Source organism: Carettochelys insculpta, chromosome 4 (genome assembly GCF_033958435.1).
Source record: "Carettochelys insculpta isolate YL-2023 chromosome 4, ASM3395843v1, whole genome shotgun sequence".
Lineage (NCBI taxonomy): Eukaryota > Metazoa > Chordata > Testudines > Carettochelyidae > Carettochelys > Carettochelys insculpta.
Genome location: NC_134140.1, coordinates 13,742,390 through 13,764,460, shown reverse-complemented (window position 1 = coordinate 13,764,460; position 22,071 = coordinate 13,742,390). Strand labels below are relative to the sequence as shown.

The following is a 22,071-nucleotide window of genomic DNA, read 5'->3' as shown; positions in this document are numbered from 1 at the left end:
GGTGCTTCTTTGTTGACTCTCTGTGATCATTGTGGAGTACAACTGTCCCTGCTGCGAGACTGCTCCCTTTCTGTATGATGAGAAACAATCACATTCCAGGCACAGCCCCTTGTCCTGGCACAACCAAATCCTGACCTTGCTTTAAGTTACGATAAGAGGAAGATGCACACCCAATGTGGTGATCCCAGTTCTTACCATTCGGTAGGCGTTCTTGAACAAACAGACTCACGGGAGGACAGACGGACTCACAGATGGACAGATGGACTCAAGGATGGACAGGCGCACAACCTCTCTTAAATATGTAGTAGATATAAGCAATCTCGGACTTTTAATCATCCCACAAGGCCTTATTTACAGTCACTTGAAGGGATTTTTACCACCTTAGGTAACCCTGCTGGGCTAAATTCTCCTTTTAGTTACACCATGGCAGCCCAGTAACTTCAGCAGGGTCGTACCGGTGTAACAGAGAGGAGACACTGGCCTGCTCCAGTGAAACAAAAAACAGTGGGATTTTGAGTGCCTCAGGTTTTTAAATGCTTGCCAGGAGAGGGAAAGAAGAGGCTAAGCACAGGCCCTGTAAGGGCTGGCCTCATTCCATAGCTTTCACCAGAGTAGTAGTAAGTGGTATTTTTTGTGTGGTCAGTAAAGACCTAGATAACCTGCTGGCAGCTAGAGCCATGGGACAGTTTTGTTAGGAAGCCCGAAGCCCACATGAGATTGGCCTCATTGTACATTTGAAGCTTGGTCACCTTCCTCAAAGGGTTTGCTAAACCTTTGGGGAGCTGGTGAAAGGACGTGGGGAAGATGCCTGATCCAGAGCTTTGGAAAAACCAAAGACTCTCCCACCTTTCAGGAATCCACCCCACGTTTTACACCGAACCCAGTGCCACCTGGGTGGGGGTACCTGGGGGAATGTAGTCAATATTGTGTGACCATTCCAGGGTGCTGACGTCATCAGAGAGGCTTTGGTAGCTGTGTACTGTCAAGTGTCTGTGTCTTCATTTGAAGAGATTCCACAGTAAACTGGGACCAGTGGGGCTGATAGCCACCCTGGGCCTGGGAGCAAAGTGTGGGGGGACCTGGCTCCATGATCACAGAAGGGGTGGAGCCTCAGGAGAAAGGGGCGGGGCCAAGGGCAGACAGCCCTTAGTGCTGCCCGGAGCACAGTGCTCTGTCCACCACCAGCCCTCAGAAGTTGCGCAGAGGGGAGGCGTGATGCTCCTGCAGCGTCTCAAGGGGGCCTGAAGCTCTGGTCTCTTTTGAAACATCAGGCCCTGTGCAGTTGCCTCCTTAGCCCCTCTCGCAGCAGGCCTGACTGGGGCACAGCACTGGCCCTGGACACATCCCAAGACCCTTCACTGTGATAAAGATTTGTCTCTAGATTCAGCTGATAACTGAATAAGCAGAGCCAGATTGGATCATCACAGCTTTACAACTTGCAAAGCAACTTCTAGTTAGGACAGATGCTGTGAAGGGTTTGGTGGGGCATTTATAGTGTGAGTTAGAAGCACAGAGCTGTGTGTTTCCTTCAGTGTTTGAAGGGCTAAAGTGGTCTTTTAAGGAAGTGGTTCTCAACCAGGGGACTGAGGCCTTCTGGGGCCCCATAAGCAGGTTTTAGGGGTTCACCAAGCAGGACCAGCATGAGACTTGCTAGGGCAGAAAGCCAAAGTCCCACCACATGGGGCTGAACCTGGGGCCATGAGTCCCACCACCTGGGCTGAAGCTTGAGCAGTGTAGTTTTGTAGGGGTCCCTGTAATTTAGGGTCCCAGGCAACTGCTCTGCTTATTACCCCTAATACCAGTTCTGGTTTGCATATGCAGAAAGCCAGTTACTGTACCACCGGTGGGCCGTGGAGTTTTTATAGTGTGATAAGGGGGAGGGGTTCAGAGAGAAAAATGTTGGGAATCCCTAATTTAAGACAACTGGTTGCTGGTGGGAGGCAGTAGAAATTGTCCCAAACAGTTCTGCAACCAGTGTCTTGGGCTCCAGACATCCCTTTCTAATTCCACATCTCTTCTCATTTGAACCCAGGATCGAGCTGCGCGCACTGGGTAAGATCTCCCCGGGGCAAGAGCTGACTGTCTCCTACGTGGATTTCCTGAATGTCAGCCAAGAGCGGAGGCAGCAGCTGAAGAAGCAGTATTATTTCGACTGCACGTGTGAGCACTGCCAGAAAGGGATCAAAGATGACCTGATGCTGGCAGTGAAAGAAGGTGAAAACAAGGTACGTCCCTGACTTTGACAGTCGTGGGATGGTGCTACTTCTTTACTGTATTGGAGCAGAACCTGGGTGCCCCAGTCATTAGCCAAGACCCCTTTGTGCTAGGTGCTGTACAAACACAGATGGTCCCTGTCAGTGTTCCCAGTAACCTGTGCACTGGCCTGGCCACTCTGGGAAATTCCAGTGCCACCCAGATGATTAGCAGAGTACCCACAGCTAGGCTTGGTGTTTGTACTGATGATGCTCATTCACATGTGTCTCAGTGCACATGAAAAATTATTCTGCATATGGATGAAAAAAATCTGCACATGAATGGAAAAGATTAGTGGGAACATTGTTCCCTGCCCCTATGGGCTTTAACAATCAAAGGATGTTTCCAAACCCAAAGGGCAACCCTGTACTTCCAGTGTAAGAACCATCTCTCCTGCCTTCAGCTCTGGGAACAAGGCAGCTGCCAGAGATCTTAGACTGATAAAGGTTTAGTACAAGCGACAAAGGTACTCGTTTCAAAGCTATGCACAGTGCAGGTCAGATGTTATTAGCAATTGCAGGCATCCAATGAGAAGGATGGTTTGGCAGCCCAAAAACACAGGCCGGCTGTTGGAGATACAGGTCTTGTTTTCCACTGTGTGACTCTGGCCAAGTCACTCCAAAATGCCTCTATTTATCTATGTTTTCTGGTCTCAATCCCCCACTATTGGAAGGAGGGGTTATGATAGTGTGGCAAGTTTGTGGGGTATTTTGTAGTACTAGGCTGAACTGACCACTCACTGCCTTGCATTGTTTTAACTGTCCCTGAGCAAAGCAAAAATTAATTGAATGAAAGGCCTGAGCAATGCTGGATAAATCTTATAGTTATTTACTATAACGCTCTTCATGCATTAGTAAATTACCTGGCTGGCTCCATTCTCTCAGTAGCCACTTGTATCGCATAGCTGGTGTGTGTGAACACCTCCAGCATGTGTAAATAGCAGTGTAGACATGATAGTACTAGCACAGAGGTGGAAGCATGGCTGAGTTGTACTGTATACAAGCCCACGGGTTTTCAGGTGCTGCTGCTAGTGTAGTCATAGCCTTAGTGAAGAGCAGTAAGGGCTTGTGTAGATGCGTGTGTGTGTGAGAGAGAGAGAGAGAACAGGGTTCTTCTGTACAGATAATCAGTGTGTGTCAGTATGTGTCACTTGTAGGGTGAATATTTTCCATACCTTTTGGTGCCCTCATGGAAAAGTCTCCCTGTCCCTATGCAAGCCCTGGGATTTTATGCATTAAAAATACTCTCCATGCATGGATAAAATATCTTACTATTGACCTTAACAGGAGACAGTGCCTGCTTGCTGCCATCCAGCTTTTCTACATTCTCCGAATTCAGGCTCACTCTTGTTAGTAGCAGCACTCCCAGCTGCGTGGAAAATGCTCGCTGAATACCCTCTGGAAGGACAGTTCACATGTTTAACAGTCCTTCCATTCTCTGATCCGTTGCCCCTTCAAAGTAGTGACCAAGCATTCATTGATTTCCATGGGCCAGGATTAGGCACCCAGGGAAAGAATAGCTTTCATCAGACAATTCGTGTGGGCAGATGGGATAACGCCTTACTCCCGCCAGCAGGTGCAGCTACTATTTTAGAGACATTTCTAGTGCCTGTTCTCGGAATCCCTTACTCAGAGAAGAGACCTTGCATTGACATTAAAATTCCTTTTGAACAAACCCCACAGCACAAGATGGGACCCCAAGAGTATATCTACACAGCAGCTGGGAGGTGTGATCCCCAGCCCAGTTAAACGGATTTGCACTAGCTCTCTCTGACAGAGCATGCTAAAAATAAGAATGCAGCTGTTGCAGCATAAGCGGTGGCTGAGTCCAGGCCTGCCTGGCCCCCTTTGACCGCGTTCTGGTGCTAGCCTGCAGCACAGTGCCCACATTGCTATTATCAGCGTGAATCTGTGCAGAGCTAGCTAGTATGCACCTGTCCACTTGGGCCAGGAGGCACACTTCTGCCTGTTGTGTAGGCAGACCCCAAGTGCACTGTTCAGGCTTAAACCCTGTTTAAAATCTGAAAATCTGGGTATCCTCAGTAATTTCAGTCCTTTAGTAAGTTACCAGGCTGGTTCTGTTCGCTTAATAGTCACAGCTGTGGGGTGTGAACACCACCAGCGTGTGTAAATAGCAGTGTAGACACGGTACCACTAGCACAGCGGTGGAGGCATGGCTGAGCTGTACTGCATCCATGCCCATGGGTTTTACGGTGGGTTTATAGTCCATGTCTCTGCTGCTGCTCAGAGTAACCCTGAGTGGTTTGATCTTCTGGGCTCGTGTAGACTTAGCCTCAGACTTTTTCATTCCCCTCTGAGGAGTGCAAGAGTCTCTCAGTTGCCAGCTTTTGACATGTTGCATGAAAAAACAAACAAAAACACATGCCTCAAACTCCTCAGGTCTCTGCCCCCGTGTCCCAGTGAGAGCACAACTGAGAGCAGAACTGAGTGATATTGGTTTTGTTTTACCGATGTTCATAATCAGTCTGTACCAATTCCCTTCCTCCTTTAGCACCTGCACCATTTTTGCTAGCTTCTCATCTTCCTCAATGATACCTATATCACCTGCGAACCTCAAGTTGTTAATTTTTTTCCTGATAAAACAAAAACAATGGCATCTGGAGAGAAGGAAATAGGAAGGACGATCAGTGCAGATGGGACTGAACTAGAGAACGTAGAGAAGTTCACATCTCTGGGGAGCAACATAAGGTGTGATCTAGACTGTAAGAAGGAAATAGTGACTAGAATAGCGAAAACAAGAGTGAGTTTGAAGGCCATGGATAAGAGCTGGAAAAGCAAAGCGATTAGCTTAGGAACAAAGCTGAGCTCTTGAAAACGTGTGTATTCAGCAGCATGTTGTACTAATGTGAGACATGGGTGATAACAAGAGATTCAAAGAGAAGGATATTGGCATTCGAGAGGAGTTGTTATAGAAAGATCCTCAGAATAGGATGGATGCAGAAGGTCACAAACAAGGAATTATATAGGAAGATACAGCCAAAAGAGGATCTGCTACAGAAGGTTATACAGTGCAAGTTACAGCTATTCAGGCAGATTTGCAGAATGAGAGATGAACAAAAAATCAAGAGCCTGGTATTTGGCATAATGGATGGTTTGAACAGGAGAAACAGACCCCACAGAGATGGACAGATGACGTAGTAGATTGGTGCGGAGCTAGTCTACAGAAATTAAGCCACTCCACACTGGACAGGGAAAGATGGAAGGAGATAGTGAGAGAGGCATCAGACACCAATGGGTGCTAAACCCATGGTTGTTGATGATGATGATGAGAACTGAGTGACGCAGGAGGTTAGCAAAGGAAGGGGCTGATCTTACTCCCGCTGAAGTCAGTGGAAGTTTTACAATGGGGTTCAAAGACAGCAAACTTGCAGGACCCCAGTGTGGCACCTGGTTCTATTCTGGGGAACATGGGTGCTACTTCAGAAGTGAATGCATTTCAATGTAGGGTGACCACATTGCCCTATGGCAAATATGGGACACGCCCCCTCTGGAAATGGGAGTGGGGCTGCTGTCCCATGTCAGGGCTCCTTGGCAATGTGGGCTACTACTCCACGGTGAAGCACCAGGGATGGAGGCTCCACAGCCTCCAGTGGAGAGGTACCAGGAATGAAGGGGAGTGGAGGATGGGGGCTCCAGAACCCTGTGTTGGGGGTGGTCCAAAGCTTCCTGGCTGGGTGGGGCAGGGAATGAAGCAGGAGCTACCTCCCTAAGGCACGAGAGGCCAGGGAATGAGGCAGCCGACCCTTGGAGGGGCTCCCTGGCAGCAGGAGCTGCCTCCCCTAAGTGCAGGGCACCAGGGAATGAGGCACCTGCCCCATTGTAAAGTTCATCGGCAGCAGGGGCTGCCACCATGGGGTGGTGGGAAATGGGGCAGCTGCCCCACAGAAGAGCTCCCCTGCCACAGGAGCTGCTACCAAAAGGTGCGGAGCTCTGGAGAATGGGGCAGCCACCCAGTGGGGGAGCTCCTTTGCAGGAGAGGTTGCCACCTCAAGAAACAAAGTGCCATGGAACAAGAGCCCTGCAAAATACATGACAATTTGTCTATTTTCTTAAAAAAGTTGGGACACCTGTGAGACAGTTTAATAAGGGACTATCCCAGTAAAAATAGTATGGGTGGTCACCCTGTTTCAATGGCTTTCCAATGCTGTCCCCAGCCCTCCCAAGAGGTGGTGAAGGAAGTAATTCAGTTCTCCAAGGACACCCTGGAGAAGATCAACAGGGCTCGCTCAGAGGGGATCTACCATGAAGTAAGTCACAGTGACTTTGGTCTCTCCTTGCTGTGGAACTCCAGGGAAAGCACACAGGCCTGGCCATCTCCTGGGGCAGCTGATCTCACCAAGCCACTGGGCAGACTCTGTCTATGTTTGTGGTGTCATATTTATGAAACAATACTGCAGACAGGGGGAATAGCTGTCCCCTCTGGCTGATGGGTCACTTGGTTGATATCAACGTTTATCAGGCTGACATTGAAAAAAATTGCCAATATTCACTTTCTCCCTCCTTGGCTCATTCATTCTCTTCAGAGGGGTAGCTGCGTTAGTCTGCAACTTCACAAAAAACCAAGCAGTCCTGTAGCACTTTAGAGACTAGCAAATGTATTTATTAGGTAATGAACTTTTGTGGTTAAGTCCCACTTCTTCAGATTTTCAAGAAGTCTGAAATGGGTCTTCCCCACGAAAGCTCATTACTTAATACATGAATTTGTTCAGTCTTTAAGATGCTACAGGACTGCCTGTTTTTGTCGTTCTCCTCTGCCCATCTTGGCCTCCTCCTCCTCTCTGTCCACAATGCGGCAGTGAGTGATGCATCCACTGGGGCTGCTCGTCTCACTGGACCTCTCCTACTCTCTCTCCAGGGCAATGAAGTAGGGATGGGACCAAGTCACAAGGGTTCTGGTCTGGATCTAAACTTCCCCAGTGTTCAAAGGGATCCGGATGATCCAGTCTTTCCCTTCAGATCCATCTTACAGAAACTGAGCCTGAACCCCAGGGTTGACACTGGATCTACCCCTCTCTGGCACGTGAGAGGTTCAGAGCTGGTGTCAATCCACTCCCGTCTCTCTGCTGATCCACTTTAGTGCTGTGGGAAAGTTTGCCTGATGGCCACCATCTTTGCCAATATGTCAAGGATCTCGAGAACCAAAAGCACATGCTGCAGTGCCAAGGCTGCCTAGGTCAGGCTCTGATAGTCACATGTCCTTTGTGAAAAAACGAGAAGTCCTGTGGAAGCTTATAGACTATTTTGGAGCATAAGCTTTCATGGGCAAAGACCTGCTTCATCACATGCTGATGAAGTGGTTCTTTGCCCATGAAAGCTTATGCTCCAAAATACGTTAGTCTATAAGGTGCCATAAGACTTCTTGTTTTTGTGGATACAGACTAACACGGCCACCCCTCTGATCCATGTCCTTTGTGGAAGGGTGCAAAGGGGAAACCTGTGGCTTGCTCACCATTGGGTTACCTTTGTATCCCTCACTCTTGCTTTCCTCGCTTGTTTATACCAGACTGTCTCTCTGCAGAGTAATTATTGAGGCACTAGGATAAATGTGAACCATACAAGATGCAGTGCTCTGTCAGCAGTTCTAGGGCAGGTGGTGCTGTGATGTTCTCTTGAATTCATTGACCTCTCATGGGTGCCCAGGTTGTGAAGCTCTGTCGGGAGTGTCTGAAGAAACAGGAGCCCGTGCTGGGAGACACCAACGTCTATCTGCTCAGGATCCTGAGCATCGCTTCAGAAGTGCTCTCCTACCTCCAGATGTTCGAGGAAGCAGCAGGCTATGCAAAGAGGATGGTGGACGGTTACATGTATGTGATCAAACCACCCATTTTTCAGGGTGGCTCTTTTTGATTCTCTGATTTAATTAAGACATTTCTACAAAGAATCTGGACCTGATTCTGTGCTCACTTCACAATAACCTAAAACAAGAACAAGTCCATTAAAGTCAATGGAGTGACACTGGTGTAAAATATGCATAACTCAGCTCAGAATCAGGCCCTGATTTAATACCAAAGAGAGAGGGAGTGTTGCTCAGTTTGTGAAAGGAAAGTTCCAAAGCATGATCATTTTGCAATTTACCTGCATATAACCTTAGATAGGGACTGAGCAAGTTTAATTAACCCAGCTCTTTTGTCTGCAAAGCTGCACCAAAGTGCTTAGATGCTGAGTCAAGGCAATTAGACATGGAGAAGGCCTGTTATTCTGTGAAGAGCACACTGTACTCCTGTAATGTGATCTCTGTTACTGTGATAAGAAAAGTGCTGGTGGATTGTCCTGGTGTCACCATGTGTTAAAATTTTGCCTTGCTCTTTTGCTTTGCACCCCTTATTCCTGCTAGTAATTGTTCCTTGCTGTTTATTCCTGAGTGTGAGAGTCAGCCTTTAAGGGCAGAAGGTATCTCTGCTAGATCCTCCAGTGACTTCCTATACAGTCCAGGTCACCAGCCCCTGCAGGACTTACACACACAGCTGAAGTCAGACCAGAGTAGATGAAAACCATGGAAGACTAGAGTATTATGTGCAATAGGCAGAAAACAGGAGGAACAAAGATGCACCAGTGCCTGAGACCCTCGCAACGGCAGGGAAATGATTAAATGAAATGCACCCAGATAATGCTAGAGAGTTGCCTGCCTTCTGGGCTGCAGAAGAAAGCACAAAATCCCTGAGGTCTCTGCCAAGCTGACCTGGGAGAAAATTCCTTCCTGACCACACACAGAAATCAGTTAGACCCTGAGTACATGAGCAAGAACCTGCCAGCCAAGTAACTGAGAGGGTGAATGCTTGATCCCTCCTCAGAGCCTTGACTCAACTTGCCCAGTGTCCCATCTCCAGCTCTGGTATCCCAGATCCTTCCAAAGAAGGAGACCAAAAAACCCTTCCAAAATACACCGACAGGGGAGAAATCCCCTCTTGATGCTCTGCAGGTGGCTTTGCTCAGTCCCATTTTAAAAGATTCAGGTGATGTGGAGTTAGGATTCAGGCCTTTAGGAATTAACACATATGCAGCCTTGTTTTGGCTGGTGAGCTTTTCCATTGCAAAATAGTTTCTTGCTTTGTTGGGCTATCACCACCTGGAAGCTGCCTTCCTTCTTCCCAGCAGCTGGCCACCAAGAGGAGGCCAGCTAGAAACAAACACACAGTTGGTCTAGAGACTTGCTCAAGCCATCTGAATCTTCTTCCATCTAGGCAGGCCCAGCAGCATCTTATCCGAGCACTTCCCCATACTGTAATAATTTCCGTAAATCTCCTTTCAGATAGCTCAGTGCAACCTGAAGGAAATTACTCCCTCCTTGGCACACTCAGTATCTACTTCTTTATTGACTAAAACAACTTTCTACTGCAGAGCTAGTAAAGCTAGGAAGAAGGCTGGGTTTCCTTCTATTCAGATTTTGCTTTTCCTCCTTCACACTAAGTTTAGCTCAAGCGGCAGAGCACCAGCAGGGCTGACAGCCGCTGCAGGCCTCGGGCATGGTAGGAGGGGGGCCTGGCTCTGCACCCCTAGAAGGGGCATGGCCAGTGGTGGATGGGGTGAGGCCTAGGACAGCCAGTCCTTAGTGCTGCTCAGACCATGATGCTACCCTCTCCCCCAGAACTATGCAGTGATGGCAGCCAGAGCTCCAGCTTCCTTTGAAATACCAGGCCCCTGGCCATCTACCCCTTCCTCTCTCCCTACAGCCCCCACCCATTGACAGGCCTGCAGACCACCGGTTCTTAGAAATCACAGGTTTTGAAATGGCCTGAAAAAATCATAGCCATGAGACGTGGAAAAGGCTTATTGAATCATCCCATTCGTCCTCCTGCCAAAGAAGAGTTGCTCCCCGGAGAGCTTTGTTTGCCATTTTGTCCATTTTCATTTTAAATGCCATTGACCAGTGTTGTTTTATGAGAGGCAGTGTGGTCCAGTGGAAGAATCATAAGCCTAAAAATGGGATCTGCATTCAAACCCTGGCTCCAGCGCTGCCCAGTTAGGTGACATGGGGAAAGTCATTTCAACTGCGACTCAGTTTCCCGATCTGTAAATTAGTGACAGCGATACTTTCCTTCCTTTGCAAAGTGCTTTGAGATCCACAAATGAAAAATGCTTGGTAAGTGCAAAGCATTAGGATTAAAAGAAAATTCAAGCAATTGCTCACTGTGCTTGAACTGCCCAGTTAGAGACATCACGTTGGACTGTGACAGCAGTAATACTGATGGAATCTAGGGTTGCAAACATCCTGCACCAGAACTTAATAGACTCTGCTGTCAGCAAACAGCTTGTTCCCAGCCAGGTTCTACCACATAGAGTCGCAACTCCCACTTGCAGATGATCACCTGATTGCAGTGCCTCTTTTCACAAGTTAAGGAATCTGTGACAGGTTGGAGCACAGAGATCCCCCTGAGATTGTCACCTGATGTGTTGATCACACCACTGAACCCACTTACCTGCCCTCTGGGGTGCCCCACCACTCTGTCCTACTGGGCCAGATGGTCTGATCTCCCAAATAGGACCAAAACCCCAAATAAATCCATCTTACTCTGTATAAAAGTTTTACACAGAGGAAGCTCACAAAGTATGTTCTCTTTATCAATGAATGGCTACGTCTACACAAGCCCCAAACTTCGAAACGGCCACGCAAATGGCCATTTCGAAGTTTACTAATGAAGCGCTGAAATGCATATTCAGCGCTTCATTAGCATGCGGGCGGCAGCCGCACTTCGAAATTGACGCGCCTCGCCGCCATGCGTCTCATCCCGACGGGGCTCCTTTTCAAAAAGACCCCGCCTACTTTGAAGTCCCCTTATTCCCATCAGCTCATGTGAGATATGCACAGCTGTTGCTAATCCCCCTCCCTGGTAACAATTATTTACACTAGGGTTTATAATAAACAAAGGTAATTTTATTAAATATGAAAAAGTAGTATTTAAATGATTGTGAGTGGTGACGGATAGCTCAAAGTAGGTTACTAAACCAAAATAAACAAAACACACCAGCTAAGCCTAAAACACTAACAAAATAATTACAAAAGATAATTCCTCATCCCAGTTCTCATTTCAGGTAAACTTCTTTATGCCAGAGCTAATCTTTTTGCTAACCCATGTCTAACAACTTCTCCCCTCGTTAGTGTACTTTGTTTTCAGGTCTCTTCATGTGTCCTCTTGTGGAGAGGAGTGGTTTGTGAAGCCAGCTGAGGAAAATCATGGTTTGCTCCCCATCCCTTAAATAGAATTTCCCCAGAGTGTGTATCCTTTTCAGTTCTCTGCCTTCCCTTTCCCCATCCTGTCGAAGAGTACAAAATTCAAGATGGATTCCAGCACCAGGTGACATGGTCACGTGTTTTTGTAGGACCAACCACAGTTTGGGTTTACAGGACCAATCATGGTTTGGGCTCACTGTCTTGAGCCCTGGGCCATTAAGTTCCACTAATGGCTTTCACTAGACCTAAATTAATAAGCAGGTTTACACTTCATACATAAACCCATGAAATGCACGATTTCAAGATGGACAACTTGTGGTAATGTGAGTTAAGTGCAACTCAAAATGGCTCTGTGGCTGTCTGCCAGCCTGGCTCCCCCAGCTGGGGGAAGCTGGGCAGACAGCTGCAGTTGGGCAGCTTCTCTCCAGTTTCTCCAGCTCCCAGCTCCCGCCAGTGGAGGGGGCTGGGAGCCAGGCTGCCACCTGGTTCCTGGCTTCCTGCCTCACTGTGGGAGGCAGGAAACTGACCAGCACTGCACATAAGGAGAATATATACATTCAGCTGATGACAAGCTCTGGAATGATAGGTTGCTTGCCCTGTTTTGCATAAAGCATATTCAAGTTTGCATATTCACATTCAAAAACATATTTCCACAAAAACATGGTGGCATAGCATCACAGTACCATTCTGTGTGAATAAGCATGGCAGAATCTGGCCACGAGTAAAGAGTGTTTTCTGATCATATTTATATTTGGAAAGCTAGACTCACCACAATACAATTTCTCAATTTTTTTCTAGGAAAATATACCATCCCAATAATGCACAGCTAGGGATGGCAGTGATGCGGGCAGGGGTTACTCACTGGCATGCCAGTCTCATTGAAACAGGACATGGCATGATCTGTAAAGCTTATGCTATTCTTCTGGTGACCCATGGACCTACCCACCCAATCACCAAAGACCTGGAGGTAGGTGGCCAGCATGTATTAGAGAGTTCCTACATTGACTTTTGTTTGTGCAGGCTGGCTTGTTGTCAGTGTATATGAAGAGTTAAATTTAACCGTCTGGGAGAAGCAAATGCATGAAAAGCTGAAAACTGATCATATAAAGCTTGCTTTCTGCAGTGTGATGTTAATATGTTTTGCATTAGATTACATTGCAGCTGGTTGGAAAATGGAATTCCTAACCTCTGGGATATTCCAATGTTTTAACACGGGTTTTTGTCCCAGATTGGGAGAAAAAGTTAGAATACAGCATTGAAAACTTACGTGGAATCAAAAGCAATAAAAAAAATTCAAAACAATGAGACAAGATATTGATTTGAAAAGAAGTTTCATTTTGAAATGTCAGTTTCAAATGAAAATGTTCATAGCTAATGGACATTTTGACTAAAAGTTGACATTTTTAGGTAAAAATGTCAATTCAAAACATTTCCAAATATGGTGCAGGGAAATTGAAAAATGTAACTCTTCTGATCAAGTTTTTTTGCCCAACTCTAGAGTAGCCAGAGAACTGGGCATAGGTTTGGCTGTGCCTTTGGGGAAGCAACATGTTCTTCGATTAGCTCTGTCCTCGCCTGAACTTGGCCTGTGGCACTGTGATTGTGAGGTTGGGGTGGGTGGGTGTGAGAAACACACATGGGTGGTTATACAACTGCCTCAGTAGTATAGGCTGAAAGCCACTGCCAAATGTTCATTTATTTCTTCAGCACTTAATGAGGGGCATGGTGTTGTTGTGCTGTCTCAGGAGCCCCCGAGGAAAGGAACTGTGCTTTAGTGACCCAGTTCATTCCATGTTCTTCCCTTGCTTGGCAGAGTAAGTTTTTGATTGCCTAGAGATGCAGCAAATTACTGCTCCAATTTCTCCCTGCCACACTGACTTAGCTCTGTTGGCTGGCGCATTGAGGGTAGAATCAAGACCCATTCCCTGTCACTGCTTGTCCCGTTTCACCAGGAGAGTAGTGGGCTTGCAGTACCCATACTCCTGTGATCCTGGACACAAGGCCAGCTGGCTTTCAGAGGGGTATAAAAAGAGTCCTCGACACCCCTCCACTGCCTGTGCAGGTGCCAGGGAAGCCCTGTAGTCTAGCCCTGGCAGTGAATTTGTGCTCCTGAGGAACTTTGAGTTGCTGCTACACTCTCATATAGTCACAGAGGTATTTTTCAAGTGACTGCTTGTTGGGTGTCATGTTTAGAAACCTTTTTCCATGGAGGCACAGGGCACCTACCGATCACCTGGTATTTCCTGCATCCAACCTTAGACCCTGTTCGGAGCTGGGTTGACAACTCTGGGAATGGGAAACCGTAGTTGTCTATAGGAGAGCTAAAGTAGATAGTGGCCGGGCAATCTACCATACACTGCTTTACTGCTAATCAGCTTGGTCAAGAAAATGTTCTCCCAGATCCAGTTGTGGTCCTTTCTTGACCAAGCTGATTAGCAGTAAAGCAGTGTACGGTAGATTGCCGTTACATGGTGCCCAAGTGGGTCTGTACCACGAAAGCTCATCACTTAATAAATTATTTTGTTAGTCTTTAAAGTGCTACATGACTGTGTTCTTTGGTTTTGAAAGAAGATATGCAATTTGCATCAAGTGAATTTCAAAATATTGCCCTATTTTGAGGCATCCCTTACTCCTCCTGCAACAAGGTGTAGAGGGATGCCAATATAGCATGCCTGCTATTTCAAAAACTATTTTGAAATAACAGGCACATTTCACAGATGTGGAATAGCTATTTCAGGATACCTTGGGATCCCGAAATAGCTCTGCAATGTAAACATAGCCTCAGTGTTTGTCCTCTCTTGTGAGGGAGAGGTTGTGGAACCAGACTGAGATCATCTTACCATTTCTCCTGGGCCCCTGGCTAGTCATTAGATGGCACCATGTTCAGCTGAGAAATGGAGCTGGGGAGCAGGAGGCCAGCACTATCCTACCATAAAAGGCAGTTTATTTCTTTACTTTCAGAGCTATTGTCATAGTTTTCACTGCTTGGTTTTGCCCCTTGATTTCATCCCTGCAGGTCATGCGCGTCCAGTCAGAGATGGAGCTACGCATGTTCCAGCAGAATGAGTTCCTATATTACAAAATGAGAGAAGCGGCCCTGAAGAACCAGAAGATCCAAGTAATGCCTGAGCCCAGCAGCGAAGCTTCATCAGGCCTCTTCCACACCAAGCAGTAACTCCATAGCTTCCAGTTATCTGTATTCCTACACATCTGGTAGAACGTCAGCCCTTTCCGTTCTGCATCTGAAGTGGTTATTTCTAAAGAACACAATGCCATCTAACCAAGAACATCTAACGCTCCTGGGAGAGGCTCTTGTCAAGTATTCTTCTAAGGGCTTCCAGCACCAGCTAAGAACTATTTCACAGGACATAGATCTTGTTTCCACAAATAATAAAAAGATCTTTATAGCATCGCTTCAGTAATAATTCATTTTAGGTCTTGCTCTCTTCATATAAAACCAAATGCCAAAGTCCTCACTTAGACTGTCAATGGCTGTGTCTACACGTGCCCCAAACTTCGAAATGGCCATGCAAATGGCCATTTCGAAGTTTACCAATGAAGCGCTGAAATGCATATTCAGCGCTTCATTAGCATGCGGGCGGCAGTGGCGCTTCGAAATTGACGCTGCTTGCCGCCGCGCGGCGCGTCCAGACGGGGCTCCTTTTCGAAAGGACGCCACCTTCTTCGAAGTCCCCTTATTCCCATGAGCTCATGGGAATAAGGGGACTTCGAAGTAGGCGGGGCCCTTTCGAAAAGGAGCCCCGTCTGGACGCGCCGCGCGGCGGCAAGGCTCGTCAATTTCGAAGCGCCGCTGCCGCCCGCATGCTAATGAAGCGCTGAATATGCATTTCAGCGCTTCATTAGTAAACTTCAAAATGGCCATTTGCATGGCCATTTCGAAGTTTGGGGCACGTGTAGACACAGCCTGGGAGTCTTAAGTAAAGCCACTGGCAACCAGCTTGCGCTGGTGTATATTAACACGTTGTCTCTTTAAATCTTTCTGTAACTTGTGCTATACAACCAGTACACCTACAAATCAATTCTCATCCAATGTTAGTTAATGCCATACTGTGGCTGTGTTGCTATCATCACCCTTGGGACTGGTTTGTGTTCCGTACACTCCCATTAGTACATTATATCACTAAGGCTTTCGGGTTTATGTTAAAAAGGAAATATATTAGAAACAACGTTTTTAAATAAAAAAGTGTTTTCTGTCTGTCTGCCTTTCAGAAATTATATTTTCCAAATCTCCAGTGGTGAGTAGCAGACAAAATTAATGGTGTATTCTAGAAGTTTATCACTACTTCTGACCAGAAAAAAACAGTGAATTTAAAGCCAGTTTCTTATCTCATGTTTTTCATTGATTTTGCTGCAATTTCTCTAAATTAACATGTGTGTAATGCAGAGGAGAATCCGTCCAGTCAGGCCCACCTTACATCAGTCCATTGTGTGTGATATCTGGCCTCCAGTCCGGCCAATCCCTGTGAAATTCTTTCTTGGAGGCTACAGTGAACACTTCACATCCCTAAGTATGAGACTCTCCTACCTGCTGCTATTGTCCTTAGCCACTACTAGCTCTCTAATAGCCTGGCACAACATGACTGCAACAAATATTTACAACTACAGCTTTACACTGGGCACACAAACTTTTACAACAACAGGCCTTTACAGCTACCGCTACAACATTTAACTCTCCGGTCTCAGTCATCCAAGTTAAAGACCTGATTTTGTGCCCAGTAAACTCAGAATAATTTTGCTGTTGATTTCAGCGGGTGGAAAATTAGGCCCTAGGAAGGTCAAGCTACACACCTGCTCAGCTTCCAGTTAGCAAAGCTCTCATCCCTCCTTACTGCTTGCTGACGGGAGTAGAAGAGGATTCAGAGAGAATGCCGTGGAGTTGAAGGCTTGGGTATGTGAGAGACAAGATGCGGAAGGGTGATGGCGGTGAGGCCATAATTGTGGATAGAGGCAGAGGGGCAAGTCGTCTTTAGAGGGCTGCAGGGCATGAGGCAACCCCTCACAACTGCCCCAGTCCTCACCCTACCTCTTCCCACCCCTACTCTGCCTCCACCCCTTCTCCCCAAGCCCTGTCCCCTGAGCCTCACAACGTGGGGTATTACTGGGTGTGGGGAGGCCTAGCACCAGCAGCCTGGGTTGCCCTCCCTGCCGCACTCACCACTCAGGGGAGTGAAATGGGCTGGGGCTGGGGCCAGAGCGCTCCTTTTCCCACTGCCAGGGTGAAGCAGAGCAACCCCACTGGGAGATGGCTGGGTCACTCTGCTTCCTGCCGCTGACCAGTGTAGGGACAGGTCCAGCCACTGTTACCGCACCAGTCCCCAGCGGTACTCCCCCAAGCTGCACAGGAACCCAGAGCAACTGCCCTGAACGGCCCAATGGCAGGATGGCTCTGCCAAAGTACCATTTTGGAAATCATCTTGTTCTCCACACGGCCAGTTGTGACGGGCACGACGGGTTTCCTTTGAGCCCAAAGCTGCCCAGCCATAGGGGATGGTTTGTTGTCCTGTGTTCTACTGCCCTCTGCTTGCCAGGATACTGCAGCTGAGCAATAGCCAGCATTCTGCAAAAGCTGACAAGGTTATTTTTGACTTTCGTGGCTGAATGTGGTAAATTTTTCTGCTCCTTTACTGACGGCCATTGGCTGATGACCACATCTCCACTACTCCCTCCTGACCCATCATTCTGTGTCCCCGCATAGCTCGATGCCTGAGTCCATTGGCAGCGATGATGCAGTCAAACGTCTGCCCTATCAACTTTTGATGGTACTTCCTGTGCCTACCATGGAGACTATGAGTAACAGGGGATCAGGGTTCAACTCCAGAGAGAGGGCCTGAAAAATGGCTACCATATCCAAGGAAGGCAGCAGGCTCACAAATTACCCACTCCCAACCCAGGGAGAGAGTGATGAGCAATATAGAACAAGAAGAAGTCTTGTGGCACCTTATAGACTAAGTGAGATTTTGGAGCATAAGCCTTCGTGGGCAAAGACCCGCTTCGTCTTTGCCCATGAAAGTTTATGCTCCAAAATCTCCGTTAGTCTATAAGGTGCCACTGGACTTCTTGTTGTTCTCGAAGATACAGACTAACATGGCTACCTCTCTGATAATAACAACACAGGACTCTTTCAAGCCCTGTAATTGGAATGAGTACACTTAAAATCCATTGGCGCAGGAAGCTACAAGCCTATACCTGAAACCAACTGGTATTGTTAGGACTGTGATAAAAATTCTGCCCACCAGCAGAATCAGCAAAAATTTGCATCTCATCCAATATGCATCATGATTTTTCCCCATGACAAAAGGAAGGTGAAAGATATGACTCACTATTATGTGTTTGAAAGTATCTAGGAAATGTGAACCAGATACCTATTGGAGACAGAGTCATGAGCTAACACCTATGATCCACCAACTAGGAACTCCTGAATTCAAATCCTGGGTTTGTCCTGGGTTTTCTTTGCCTGCTTGGAGAAATCACTTGCCACTGCTTCATCGGAGCAAGGGAGATAGTCTTCACAAATGGAGGAGGGAATCATGAGAATTAACCACTAATATGGCACAAGATGCTGAGGATTAAAGTGCTAAGTGGTCTGTGAGGGAAGAGAACCAAAGCAAGAGAGGAAAAACAACCCATCTTCTGCAGGGGTGGTCATCAGAGCTACAGCTGCAGTCAGCTAGTGTGAGGAACAGGAGAGTTGGTTAGGCAAAGCAGCTGCTGATGGGTGCTAGAACTCAAAAAGATGGACCAGAAAAGAGATGAATCTTGCATGGGTAGCCAAACTGCATTGGCTTGGAGCAGTGCCACTTAGACTGACAATGTTACAGTGACAGCCCTCATATTTTGGACTGTCTTATATATGAGCCTATTGCTCTCAAACCCCTGTCCTGATTTGTCACAGACGCTATCTGGTCAACCTAGTGCTGCTCCAAAGCAAGGACACAGATCTGGCTACTGATTGTCTACCTGCCTGGGTGGGTTTGAGCTAATGAGACCTGAGGAGAAAGGATGAGGTAGCAAGGGACACAACACCAGGAAGAAAACTGCCGTAGGAGGAGAACCAGCAGTGCAGGGCAAGGGGCAGGCAGGCAAGAGTCACCCATTCAGATGAGACCATGCATCAGGACTCTCCATTCTGAGGGCAACAGGGGCTATGTGCTGTGTGATTCATTGGGGTGAGGGACTCTGTGGAACCCCGACGGAGATCCGTCCCTGAGCTGACTCTTTATGGTGGACCTGGCACAAGGCAGTCTGTAAGACCAGCTAAAGGTCTTTGCTGGGTTTGCCTGGAATAGGCGAAAGTGGTGTTAAATGTGGTATTTATTTTCTCCAAGAGTTTACTTTGAGACAGCTAGAAAGGGTGCTGGCATATGCTTGGGCCTGACACCTGTGACACCCCTCGCTCAATCCTGGGAATCCCCGGCCCGATACCTGCTAGTAATCTGAAGAAAATTCCTTTGTGAGGTAACTTAAGATTTAAGAATAAATTCTGGACTTTCCTGCAGAGACCCTGAAATCATAGCTCTGAACAGCTGAATTCATGTCAACTGGTATAAACTCAGTGGCCAACGGAGCCACACTAAATCCCAACACTGGTCCCTGTTTGAATGCCCATCCCATGCAAGGCAGGAGAGGGCAGAGTGTATTATGAAGATGTCCCGTACTATTTCTCAAAGCACAGGGCACGCTTCAGCAAGGTTCTGGCAAGAGAAGAGAGTTGCAGAAGAAGTGGACATTAAGATGGGCCAAGTTTTTAACAACCCAGTGAGCTAAAAGTGTGTGTGTGTGTGTGTGATTGGTTTCATCTTCCTGACACTGTGTGTGTGTGTGTGTGTGTGTGTGAGAGAGAGAGAGAGAGAGAGAGAGAGATTTGTTTAATTTTCCAGACACTGTGTTCAGCTTTATAAATATTTGGAAACACCTTCTTCATGGGACATCTCATACCTGAAAAGACAGCAGAACAAATTATTAAGCAACCAGTTTGTAGGCACCTAAAGGATAATAGGGTGATAAGGAACAGCCAACATGGATTCATACGCTCCAACTCCATGGGTGCCCTGGGGCTGGAGCACCCACAGGAAAAAAATAGTGGGTGCTCAGACCTCACCAGCAGTCCTGCTGATCACCCACCTCCCTCTTGCGGTGGGTTCCATCTGCTGTGGGACCTGGGGAAGGGGTGCTCTGGGGGCAGAGACTGGGGTGGAGCAGGGATCACGAGCCCCCAGGGAAAGTGAAAGATCAGCATGTATGTGTTGAAGCACACGACTTCTCTGTGTTTAGGCGGCTAACATTCAGCTTTATTGAATTCAATAAGGCAACAGATGAGCCAAACTGGACACTAGTAAAACCAGGTCCAGCAAGGCTGCTTGATGCAGCTCACTCTAGTATTTTATACCCTTATGCAAACAAAGCCCAGTGTCAGAGGCAATTAGTTAGAGAATCGTAAATCACTTCTCAAAGAGAAACCGTTATCAGCAAAGAGAAACAGGTACTGGGGAGCTGGAGCCTGAAATCCAAACAGTCCATTAACGCGTTCCATAGAGCTCATCCTCCCTGCCGTTCCCAAACAGGTCAAGGAAAGTACGGGCTCTTGTGTACATGCAGAAGTAAGGGATGTGAAATGGCTTCTTATACAAGATGGTTTCCACATATGTATGGATTCATCCAGAGAAAATTATACCAAATCAGTCAAATTTCCTTCTTCGACAGGGTTCTTGGTCTTGGTGGGGGAGCAGCAGTCACGCTATAGCTTGGTTTTTTTGGACACAATCCCATATGACAATCTGCCAAGCAAGCTAAGGGCACTGAGCTCTCGCTGAAAGTACTTTGCAGTGGGTAAACAACTGACTGAAGAAAACATATTCAAAGAGTAGTTATCAGTGGTTCACTGTCACACTGGGAGGACGGATCTATTCAGGTCCTGCAGGAGAGTCTGTCCTGGGTCGGATATTATTAAATATTTCACTGATGGCTTGGCTGAAGGACTGAACGGGGGAAAACATGAAAACTGTGGATGATGCCAAGCTGGGAGCGGTTTTATGAGCACTTTGGAAGACAGGTTTCACATTCTAAATACCTGCCAGGGTAGTGCAGTCACTGTTGTTATCGGATTGGCCCGTTACTCTGAGGTATGATCATTTATTTGGGGTTATGGGGGGGTGCTACTTGTGTTACTAGTGTTCATAAGGAGCTTTATTTCTCCCTTCTGCCAATTCCCTCCCAATGGAGCTACTCTGCCTGACCCAGGGTTCACAGGGTTAAGAGGTGACCATACACACACACGGCCAGAGCTGAGAGGACTGGTTAATCAGCGCTTACAAGCTGGCACCTTATATGTCCCTGTACTCAGTGGGCTGGGTCACACAGCAGTGCCAAGCTCTGGCCCTTATGTGCCCTTGGACTCAGTGGCTGGGTTAAACAGCACTCTCAGCTGCCACCCTCATATGCCACCCACGTTCAGCACCTACTCCCCAATCCCCACTTTCACATCACAACTTCTACTAGTAACCCATTCGATGGGCAAACCCCACACGGTTTTGGGGCACTGCAGGGATCTTTAGTGCAGGTACAAGAAGCGTTGTTGCAGAGTGAATGGGGAAGTGAAAACAACACCCAGGAAGACAAACACTCAGGAAGAGGGAGTGGGAGAGAAAGAGAAAGAAGTAAGCAGCTTAACAATGAAAATTATTTATTTCTGGGTAGTGAATATATATTTACCTGTTACAAAATATTAAATCTAAATTGAAACTGATTACAAATGTTAGGGCTAGCAAACCACATAAGTGATTACATAAGGCAGGGTCAGGAGGCTATGCCTAGAGAGAGTGGTATGGGGAAAGAAAGAGAGAGATCTAAACACTCCATAGAGCTTGCACTGACTGGGGTTCCTACATGGTGATGGTGGCCGGGGGTCCAGCGTGCAGGAGACAAGCAGAGCCCCTGACACAATCAGGCAGATGACGAAGTCGCAATGGAACTGATGCAGAATTTACACCAAGGCATCAGAACAGTTTTTTAAGCAAGGGCAGGTGTTTGTACAGAGAGGACTGTTGTTCAAAAAGAACACTGGATTTGTTTATGGATAAACAGAGGAGACTCAATAGAGACAGACCATGCTGGGCTATGGGTGAGCTCACACTGCAACTAGGCAGCTTCAGCATTTTGGATAACTGTAAGATCTATTGTTAGCATTGGTCTGATAATGACTAATCTGGGCGTGAGCAGGCCTGGGTTCATTAGCATCTGGAGCAGAGATTTCCCACCGGGCAATGCTCTTTAGCTTTCCATATCTGTAAGTCAGTGCAGTTCCTGTTTTGGAAAAGCAGTTCTCCATTCTGCATGCTAATGGAGATGTGTCTCTGTTCTATCCTCAATGCAGATGAGGCTAGGGGTGTTTCCTTAACCCAATCACCCTTGTTGGTGGGATTTAGGTGTGTCTGTCCCTGCCAGTTTCAGTGTTTTGTCTTTTAGTTCCAACAGAGGCCCCAGGTGGAGTCGGCGGGGGGGGGGTTGTCTTTCATGAGTACCACTCAGTGGCTCAGCAAGAGCACAGGCCTGACAGGTGGCCCTGTTCTGGTTCCCCAAGGACACAGAGCTGGTAGGTAACACTGAGTTGCA

The 22,071-nt window shown here is 47.3% G+C and overlaps 1 protein-coding gene across 2 annotated transcripts in view; it reads left to right on the top strand.

Moving 5' to 3' along the window:
• Positions 1-14,854, top strand: part of SMYD1 (SET and MYND domain containing 1) — a 43,373-nt gene extending 28,519 nt beyond the window's left edge. For both annotated transcript variants that reach the window (XM_074992263.1, XM_074992262.1), the window contains 5 exons: positions 2,033-2,225; positions 6,428-6,520; positions 7,914-8,077; positions 12,241-12,409; positions 14,459-14,854. In XM_074992263.1, coding sequence (XP_074848364.1) covers positions 2,033-2,225; positions 6,428-6,520; positions 7,914-8,077; positions 12,241-12,409; positions 14,459-14,617 — 778 coding nt within the window. In that variant the 3' untranslated portion in view covers positions 14,618-14,854. The remainder of the gene's footprint in view (positions 1-2,032; positions 2,226-6,427; positions 6,521-7,913; positions 8,078-12,240; positions 12,410-14,458) is intronic.
• The last annotated feature ends 7,217 nt before the right edge of the window (positions 14,855-22,071 follow it).